We start from the raw sequence: 10649 nt of genomic DNA, 5'->3' as shown, positions 1-10649 counted from the left end.
ATGTCGACGAGACAAGCGCGATGCCGGTAAAATCAGCGTTTTACAAGCTTGGAGTCAAAAGTCCTGATACAAAAACCTTTTCCGCAATAACGTCAAATTTTGATAGTTTTTGCCCTCTGGAGACTAAACCGTTAACCTTAGGTCAAATATGAGAGCGGTGATCAGAAAGGCCTTTGAAAGACCTATCGAGTGCGCTTTACTGAAGTGCTGTAGCTCTTTTGGTTCCCGACTTATGCGCCGATTTGTGAAAAGTTGTCAAAATAGGAACACAAATTCGTGAAAACTTTACCTTTGGTGACCTCCAGTGACCTCTGCCATGACCTGATCAAAAAATGACCTGGATGTTTCTGAAAGATCTTGTAGCGACCTATCTATTGCTTTTTAAAGCGTCTTTCTAGCTTCCTTATTATTTTTTTTTTATAGATAATCTGGTGTGGCCAAAAAGGCCCCCACCATGGCGAAGTTGGCTGAGAGACCCACCCTGGCGCGGGTTTATAAAATCACAATAGGTACACCCTACTTTTTACTGCATCTATTGGTAAATCGAATTTACCGAATTTTAAAGAGCCTTTATATAGGCGTTCTTTAGTAAGCATTGTGGAGTGTTAACCCGCGACCTGGTGGGGGGGGGGCTATTTTTTGCCCCCCCCCCCTCCAGACTTTTCGATATATCTCCAGAACCGCTGCGCCGATCGTCACGAAACTTCCAGTACCCTCCCGGACATCAATTTTACACATTGTGACCAAAAATTTTTCCAAAGGCTATGATAGGTTGGCCGGAAATGACGTCAGAGTGACGTCATGTTCTGCCGTTTTCGACCCAAAAAAGGGTTTCGCGGGAAGAGCTGTCAGGCCTATAGCTTTGCAAATACAGAAAAATGATAACGACATAAAAGCTGTAGATTAGACAGGGCTACAAAACTGCTATCTCGGATTTTTGAAATTTTTGGATTTTGACCCCCAAAAATCAAAAAATAGATTTTTCGGATATAATAATCGAAAAATCCAAAAAGTTTTTTGAATTTCGCAAAAACCGGAATAAATGTGATAGTCCTTACCGTTTTCCATCCACATACCAAATTTGAGATTGATACCTCCTTTTTTGGCGAAGTTATAGCGAAAAAAACTGTTCAAAATTGATGACGTCAAATTTTCAAACTCAATTTTTAGCAATTCTAGACCCCGTAGCGCAAAACAAAGACCACCATTAGACTCCCCGTGACGAGCTGCATCGAATCAATACCCATTTTATGCAAAACTATCAACTTTGAAATTTGACCTTTTTTGGCCTGACCTTGACCTGACCTTGACCTGAACTTCACCAGAAAGTGACCTAAGCCGTACCTGATAGTCTTATAATATAACCAACACCATTGAGTTGGAAATGAAAAATTGGCCATAAAAATGTATCACACAACCTTAGTAAAGTTGGGCTCATGTGACCTGACCTGTGACCCTTGGTGACCTGACCTGTGACCTGACCTGGTATTGCCAGTGACCTCTAATAGCAACATATCTACTAGGCAACTGACGCCCTACCGCTGATTCTCGACAAAATGCGTTTTCCTCGGTGTTATAGCGCATTCCCTAGAAGCCCTGTGAACGGTGAAACATTTCATCTTTGACCTGACCTGTGACGTCATCGGTGACCCCGAGGTCAATCAAATTTGGTTTCCTTCGACAAATTTGACAGGCCTTTCGAACGCCGTTTGAATTTTGCGGATCCGTCCAGTAGTTTCGGAGATACGAGGGGGGGCAAAAAATAGCCCCCCCCCCCCACCAGGTCGCGTTATAAACAGACCCCACCAGGGCGCGGGTTAACCCATTTATGCCCAGGAATATTGACCATCATGAAAATCGACGAAATCAAAATATGTTATGCTCCTACCAGGGCCTTGTATGGAATCGAAAATAATTTTTGCCTGCAGCAAAAGTTTCTCGAGAAAAACGTAAAAAACATGCGTTGCGAAATCGCAACGAAGGGCACACCGGGCGCCATCAGCGTTGCGAAAACGCAACGACGGGCACATCAGACGGACATAAAGTACACTGAACTGCCGTATATGCTAATATATTTTGACAAAACATCAATCAACTGTTGACAACTATTGCTTGAAAATGCGGAACCCACATCCGTCATGCTCTATAACCCGCCTAAGAGCCTCAGTGAGGAAGCATAACTTCATGATTAGCGAACGGGGAGATGGCAACACGGTCATTATCAACCATTTACGTTGTCCATTGCTGTTCATTTAAAGTTGTGGTCGACACGTATCCAGGGTGATGCTTTCTTTTTGGAAGCTAGACAGATCCATTACCTCCACCTATCAGACCCTGCACAGTGCACACTGAATACAATTAAACGGAGGATTGGGAGTAAACCAGTGCCTCTCGTATGCGCGTATATCCGCAATCATTTTTAACCACCCTCCTAGGAGTAAAGTTAAATTCCATTGCAGGTTAGTCGTACCCAATCTCAGCAAAAAGAAAAAAGGACCGATCCGGCTCTAACAAATTACCCTCGTAAGGCGTAGCGCATCACAACAAATCGACTCCCAGTTTATCATGTTTACAGCTAATCCAAAATTTTCATGGCCCCACTCTCAGCGACCTTCACGTGTAACCTCTTTCTCAAGACAATGCCAGGACAGAATGGTGATTCGACGTCAATCCGTCCTTTCCATCTTCAGGATAGTTGAATCCTCCTCCACGCCTCATCCCCCTGTTCCGGGCTGGACCGGCAACGTATATCGCAATCGGGCAGCTCACATAGGAGCGCGCCTGTAGCCGGGTGCAGTGAGTGCTTGGGAGGGGGGAAGGGGGTGGGTCATGGGTGGCGGCTGCCCACTGGCTGGGCTCAGTCTCCAGTCTACGATTGACCGTGTCCGGTCAGACAAATGTCTCCCCTAATTCCAATAATCCTGCTAGCTCTAAAAATGGTCTGATTAGATAAAAAGCCTATCAAAGTAAGAAAACAGGTGTATACTCCACATCAAGCAGCTTATGAATCTATGCGAGTTATGAATCCTAAAAATTATCATTTTCCCATGGGTCCGCCCTCATTACCCCTGCCGAAGGGCTCAGCTACCCTCAGAGGGGGCCTATCCCACTATTTGTCGACCCTCAGTTATCTTTTCTAACGTAAATGCTGGTAGTCAGCAGATTCTATCCAGAGAATGGCGATGCCTATCTGTCGCCTGATACCAGAATACATCCCCGTTATTCATTATTTATGCACAATGTACATAGTAGATCCAATTTCCAAAGGACCTAATTATCTCTCAGCTCCGTTAGCATCGCCGACCGTTTGATGCATGGGTCCTTTTCCTACCATGCGATTTTCAGATGCATGGGAACACATTGCTTAGTGAACGAACAGCCCGAGGCCGAAAATCTGCGAGAGAAAAAGAAAGGAGTGTTTGTGGCTGTTTGAGCCAGCAAATATGAAATGTGTCGCAACATTTTACGTGCGAACGCACCTTGCACTAAACATACCTATATACGTCCCTCATGGCATAGGCGGCGGAGCGGGATGAGGGGGCACCGGGGCACCGTGCCCCCCTTGATTTTGCCATTTTAACATTATCCCGATAGGCGTTGCATGGAAATGGAAATGGAAAGAATGAGACCAAAAGTCAGCAGTGCTCCCCCCCCCCCTTAATTGAAGATGTTCCGCCGCTACAGCCTCATGGCTACAAAATGAGAGAGAAAGAAAGAGAGAGAGAAAGAGAGAGAGAGAGAGGGGGGAGAGAGTTGGGGAACGAGGAGGAGAGGGAGGAAGATGGGGGAGAGAAAGAGAGAACCCACAGGGTATCACGAGTGAAGTCTACTGTTGATATTCATACTTCCGCTACCCTGCCAATGTGCCCATCGTTGCGTTTTCGCAACACCGCTGTCTTTCCGATGTGCCCTTCGTTGCGTTCCCGCAACGCGACCGTAGTCATATTTGAAAATAGTCACAAACCCTTTTTGTAGCATTATTTCTTAACAAAATGCATATCTACACTATTGTAGGGACTCTGCAGAATATGTTTACACAATTTTCATTACGATATTATTAAGCACTTAGCCTACTTATCTTGGTTTTCGTGACGTCATCACTCACAAAACCTTCGACTTCCCTCTGGGAGCTCTAGGCAGTAACTTACCGGCCGCACAGACTTGTAACTGCGTAGTATCATGCGCACAACCATGCTACACACGCTGAAACTTGTCTCATCGGTTAGTCTCTTTTACACACTTCTCAAGCTTCGATCACGTCGACGCTTGCTTGCGTTGCGAAAACGCAACGAAGGGCGTAAATGGGTTAATTTCGATGTTGGCACACCCATACCCTTCACCTGATCACGGCCCCAAAATAAAACCTTTTCTATGGTTGTTAACTGGAAACGAACTATGAATTGTGTACTGAGTAAAATTTAAGTACAACTTCAAGCCTGTTATTATCTGAATTATCATCGGACTCTGCCGTTGTCGTAGGTCGTAGTAGTCTTATCTACTGATACTGATCTACTGATACCTGGTTTTACTGGCAACAACAGTTTATCTATGTTGTTGAGACACTTGAGCATTGCCAATCAGGGCCACTTGCCAAGCCTATATAAGCGGTCGGCGCGGGGGGGGGAAATACTGCTGTTGGTGCCGGGCCGCCGTTCCGGTCACAGCGCTCCCGATCTGCAGCCGCTCCTCCCCAGAGTCCAGTCTGTCCCCAGAATGGGGTGGCACTTACCGCTGATCACCCTGTTGGTTGTGACGGTTATACGATGGCATGTGGTCTCTGCCACCGACTGTCGAGATTCCAACTGTCAGTTTGATATACGGGAAGAATGCCTGACCTCCAGAACAGTAATCTGCAGCATGAAAGACCGGCCAATGAAGCAGGTGAGTGGAGGCAGACCGGGTGCTATAGGCTTTTAGTCCACGAAACGCTGGGAGGCATAAAGTTGTCACCCCCCTTTCGTTTTGTGTGATATCTCCGAAAACGGATAAGATATGAACTTGTTATTTGGTAGTTGGTATGGCCACGAATGAATACCACATTCCATTGTTCCGTCGTTTCCATACTCAGGATGTTCAAATCCTCCTCCACACCTCAGCCCCACTGTTCCGGGCTGGACGGGCTACTTTATCCCATGCGGGGAGCTCCTCTATAGGAGCAGGCCCGTAGCCGGGTGCGGTGACTGTCAGGGGCTGCCTGTCCTCTGGACGGGCTCAGCCCCAGCGACTCACCGGGGTGCTCGCCCAGACCAATGTCTCACCTTAATTCCTATTATCCTTCCGGCTCTGATTTCTGAAATGGTCTTGCTAGACCGCAAGAGCCTAACCACCCAACAAAACAAAAACAAAAACAAAATGTTCCATATTTAAGGAAAGATTGGTGGTCGTAGCACTTAAGATGATGTTACAATGGCGTCATAAGTTTTTGTCGTATTTCTATATGACCCATCTTCGTATACATTTTTCACCTAGCTTAGCGGTAATGCACGGAAGTTTATATTTGCTCCCAAAACAAACTTTTTCTTTTTACTGCAACACTGGACGTATGACTTGTTTAATAATAGGCCTATTCGAAAGAGTGGAGCATCGCACGTCTGCCCCTTATGAGTTCCAATCAACTTGTGCCATAGCCCTCGAGCTATTCTAGGTTTTGTCACAAAAAAGAATACCTACCACGTAGTGACCCGAGGGCTGTACCTTCTTGCCTGCTGTTTGTCATTCATTAATGATCACTGATGGCAGTCACAGGCTGCGAACCGGTAACAGAGGAACGACTGTGAGGAATGCCACATGATTGTGGTCCGCCTATTCTACGGTAGCCTATTTCTATATTCAGCGTTCGCCATCCATCCACCCTTGCCCCCCCCCCCATCATGTGCTTGGTCAAAGCGCCTCCGTTCATAATAGTGATGTCAACTCAAGTAGAGAAAAGTTGGAAACCGATACCAAGCCACAACAATGGGACATCAGCTAAAACAATGGTAAAATACCAAAAACCAAACCAACTTGTAAAATTGATAGAAACACTAACGTTTTACAAAAGTCGGGCAGCGTATACATATGTGATGCTCCATAATCCCGACAAAATACCAAATATAACATACCAAATACCAAGTTGGTATCGGTTTAACATCGGTATACAAAAAAGTTGATGTCCGATTGACATCTCACTCTATATAATCTCTCTAATTCATGCTCACATGTCTCTGTTCCAGATTAACATCACGGCTACGTCATTTCCAAGAGGTGTGCGTGACATCCGAATTTCCGATGCCGAGATGATCACCTTCGAACCGGACGCCATCTCCTCTCTGACATCTCTGAAGGACATCGAGATCACCGACGTCAATACCGTGATCCTGCTGCCCCGCTCTCTGGCACGTGACAGCGGGGCCGAACAGATCACCGTGACGATACGCTCAGTGAAGAGTCTTCAGCTGCATCCGGAAGCATTTCATGGCTGGAGAGGCGACTCGAAGATCACCATTGACGGCGTCAATGATTGCCAGATGTTGCAGCGCTCTATGGCTGACGCACAGCTTCGCAGTTTATCTTTGGCAAACACACAGTCGCTGATCGTTCAGGAAAATGCCTTCAGCACTGATTCTATGATAGAATATATATATGAAGAATATGAAGTATATTTCTCTACCCAATGGTACATTCCAGGCAAAGGTGCACTGGCTTCTGATTTCAGACATTAGGAACTTCACCGTACACTCAGGTGCACTGTCCCGAAACGCAACGATTCAGGAACTCAGCATCGAAAGAGTGACGTGCCTCAACATTGAATCGGATGGCATTGAAGCAGAAATTGGCGAGCTGAAGCTTCACAACGTTATCATGGAAACTTGTGGCGAAAACACGTTCGGTGGCAATGTTGCGTCCCTGTCCCTGAGCTCGTCGCATATCCATCGTACCAAGAAAAACTGCATCTCAACTGGGCACGGAATGAGGAAGCTGACTATAGAAAGCAGCCACTTGAACCAAATTGATGAATCGGGCATCAACGGGACGGTCACAGAAGCTCAGATCAAGAAGAGCACAATAGGAAAAATAGCAAAGGCAGGGCTGCAGCTGAATGTTACGACGCTTTCCATTGAGAACAGCACTATCAATGAAGCGTCAGGGAAAGCAATCGTGGTGCTTGCTGACAGCGCTATCACAATCAGAAACTGCACAATCGATGTTATGGAAAAGGGAGCCCTCAACTCACTAAACGTGAAACAAGGCTACAGCACAGGCACGGCACACCCTCGGATCCTGCTAGCCAACCTCCACATAAAACATCCACAGAACGGCTCGCTGCTGTTTGACCAAAGCCAAGGAATAACAGTGAATGACGTCAAAACAGACATTCCCTGTGACTGTAACATAACAACAACATTGGGTCTGGACATGTCTTCCGAGCACGCATTCTGGATAAGCCAGCCTCTCTGTGTAATCAAGGGCGTCCGGCCGACACTGGGCCATTACCTGAAGGAGTTTTGCACGGAACCCACCACCATCCCGCCGTCTACGATTCCCGACGAAATAAACGACACTAACCCTCGACCAGGAACCCTCGACCGTGTGATCAGGAACAAGCCGTTCGGCGATGGCTCAGACCAGGTCCGCACCGGCTTCACCCACAATGTGACCCTGATTGGCATTATCGTTGTTGCAGTCCCGATTATGCTAGCCGTCTCCCTCTTCCTCGTAAGCCGTCGCTTCAGACGAAAGTCGCGCCAAAGCGCCGACAAAGACCAGCCATCCCTGGATACCACCTTGCACCCTCAAAGCAACCAACAGACTCACGGACCGGGCTCACGCCCTGAGATCAGTGAACCAATTAACATCTACGTACCCGAGCCAGTCGACAGCACGTCCTTCCAGACACCAGGGGGTCAGACCATCGCCCAAACTGCCGAGACAAACACCAGCTATGGAGCGAAACCGAACAAGACCTGGACAGGAGTCTGCCGCGAGTCCCAGGCGGTACATTCGCCGATGGAAGCAGATGGAATTCATGAGATCAACTACGACATGACTCACGACACTGGAAACGTGACTGGTGACACGCTTCACCAAGAAATGACTGATCTTTTAGACAGTCAGAGTAGCCCCGTATCTGCCTGGACACACACCAGCTGTGGACCGAAACAGGATGGGAACTGGCAGAACGTCTATCTCGCACCTCCGGACGCCAAAATGCGAGCAAACGAAGCCTTGGCGCAGCATCCAAGGCATTGTCATGACTCAGGCTGTTCTACCATGACTACTAGCACAACAGTCAGCCATGACGAGGTCAGCCAGCCACCCGACGAGCGGTACACTGCGCCCATCTGTTACAGCAGCGACGCAACTGGACTATCCGAAAGCTTCGTCCGCAAGACGTCAGTTCAAAGTGGCGAGGTGTTCATCTATCCTGATCAGCAGACTTGTGGACCGAACTTGCGCCTCGCAACCAGCGCACCAATGCACGGCGATTTAATGGGGACAGACAGAAGCGGTTCACACCACGCGCTTGCTTTAAGTTCCTTGATCAGCTCAGCCGTCGGTGGACCTGCCGGGACTCACACCAGCAACGGGATGGAAACGGGGAGCAGCTCATCGCACGTGGTCTATCTGCCTTTGAGGGCATCTCGGCCAAACGAAACGCCCGGATGGTCGTCAGGTGGGCCACGACCCTACGTGGATATACCCATCTATTGCACCGCGCCCAGTCAGATACCAGAGCGTCGTAAGACTGAGAGGCGTCGTCGAGGTGGCAGTCAGGACGAGGTCAGCCATCGACCGGACGAGCGGTACAAGCTATTAGCTAGCTACCGGAGTGATCGGCCGAAGGACCCTCGCATTCAGCGGCTGGCGCGAGATCCACGGTGGGCGCGGAGGTATGAGAAGGAATTTGAGTTATAGTATAGTCGACTACAGAATGATGTTCGACTCCTCAGAAGCTATCAGTTGACCGGAGCGCTAAGTTGTGCCGTTTATCACGCAATTAAGCGTGTCGATTGTGAGCATTGGGTCAAAGCTATAATTTGTGAACTCAGCCCGTGTGATGCGGCACAGCCTACCACTCCAGGCAAATAATTGCCTGTGAAAAGTGGAACATCATTCTGTAGTCGACTATACAGCTGTACTTCGTGGTCATTTTAGAAACTGAGTGGTATCTAAGGGTAAAGGATGCAAAAGCCATGTAGTATAGTTGATTAGAATTATGATGCCTGTCATGTTGAATTTCAGATATGGCACGCTCAGGATTGGCTAACTAATGGTGATATAAAGAAATAAGTTAAGATTAAGAATGCTGGTGCATAAAGAGGGTCCTCACATGACAATGCACTGGGTGTTTTACAAGTTCGATGGGTATGATAATTGATGTGGAAATTGGCGGCTTAGAAGGGTAACCTTGAATGCTTTATGACAGTATCCTGTCTGTTGGATGTTTTGTAGGCTTGCAATATATATATATATATATATATATATATATATATATATATATATATATATATATATATATATATATATATATATATATATATATATATATATATATATATATATATAGAACGTGAGATTAGCGTTAGAAGGGAGGAAAGCGTGTGCTAGAACATACATGCTTATCGGTAATAAATCAAAGGTCGACATGTCGAAGGTTGATGTTACAGCTTTGTGATGAAGCCATGAATGCTGACGAGTGCTGACGTCTTATGCCGAAATCCGATGTACAGAATGGTACGGGTTTGGAATTACTGAGGTGGCTAATAGGTACATTTGTTTCCTCGTCAAATTTGTTTAATTGCGCAGTTGAACGAAAAGGGAGGGGTCTTTTACCCTCTCTTCTTTACTCTGCTCCTCGGCCACGTAGCAACACGCGGTGTTAAAATAACGAGAGTGCTTTGCTTGCTTCTTAGGTATATTATACACCAGGCAGCCAAATCCCCTATCAAAGTTTTCAAAAATGTATAAAAAAACGTAGTTGAGCATCTGAACTATTTGACCCCAACCGAGTGGTGGTTACAAGTACTCCTTTTCCATTTCTAAATGAACAAATAATCTGAATTAAATATGGTGATGAAATTGGGACCGTATTAGAGCCGGCGATAATCACGGAACATTAGTGTCGGGGCAGACTGCGGCGGGGCAGACTGCGACGACCCCTAGGAAGAACAACTAGGGAGAACAACATTCGACAGATGGCAGCACTAAACGAGATAATCAGGCAATACTTTAATATTAATGGGAAAGAAATAATGCCAATGTTTGCCCTCACCAAGCATGTTACCACGACAATGGAAGAATGTAGTGTAGTACCCCTCCCCGGACCCGCCGCGGGCTGGCAGCGGCGGCCGGAGCCGGTCCGACCTTTAGCCGGCCGGGTCAGGTAACCGGGACGGCCGCGCCGCGGCGCCGCGCCCGGGCCGGCCGGGAGACGGAGTCGGATGCCCGCCGGCGAGCCGTCGGCAAGGGCGCGGGGCACATTAGTCGAGTTGAATGTTCACTGTTCAGTCTTGAGTGCGAGTATAAGGCCGAAAATATAGAACAAGCTTTCGTCTTACGACATCATCGGGTTCTGGTCAGAACCCGAGACCAGAAACCGATGATGTAAGACGAAAGCTTGTTCTATATATTTCCGGCCTTATTTTGTTAGGTATATAGAAATACATCTC

At 47.2% G+C, this 10649-nt stretch overlaps 1 protein-coding gene across 1 annotated transcript; it reads left to right on the top strand.

The window, feature by feature from the left end:
• The first annotated feature begins 4628 nt into the window (after positions 1 to 4628).
• LOC122375802 lies at positions 4629 to 8992 on the top strand. The gene is made up of 2 exons (XM_043355341.1): positions 4629 to 4881; positions 6213 to 8992. Exon 2 carries the CDS (start codon positions 6622 to 6624, stop codon positions 8893 to 8895), a length of 2274 nt encoding a protein of 757 aa, XP_043211276.1. The 5' UTR covers positions 4629 to 4881; positions 6213 to 6621; the 3' UTR covers positions 8896 to 8992.
• The last annotated feature ends 1657 nt before the right edge of the window (positions 8993 to 10649 follow it).

This window comes from Amphibalanus amphitrite, unplaced genomic scaffold (assembly GCF_019059575.1).
Source record: "Amphibalanus amphitrite isolate SeventyFive unplaced genomic scaffold, NRLGWU_Aamphi_draft 001925F_arrow, whole genome shotgun sequence".
In the NCBI taxonomy this organism is placed as follows: domain Eukaryota; kingdom Metazoa; phylum Arthropoda; class Thecostraca; order Balanomorpha; family Balanidae; genus Amphibalanus; species Amphibalanus amphitrite.
The sequence above is the reverse complement of the archived record's forward strand: the minus strand, read 5'-3'. Positions and strand labels throughout refer to the sequence as shown.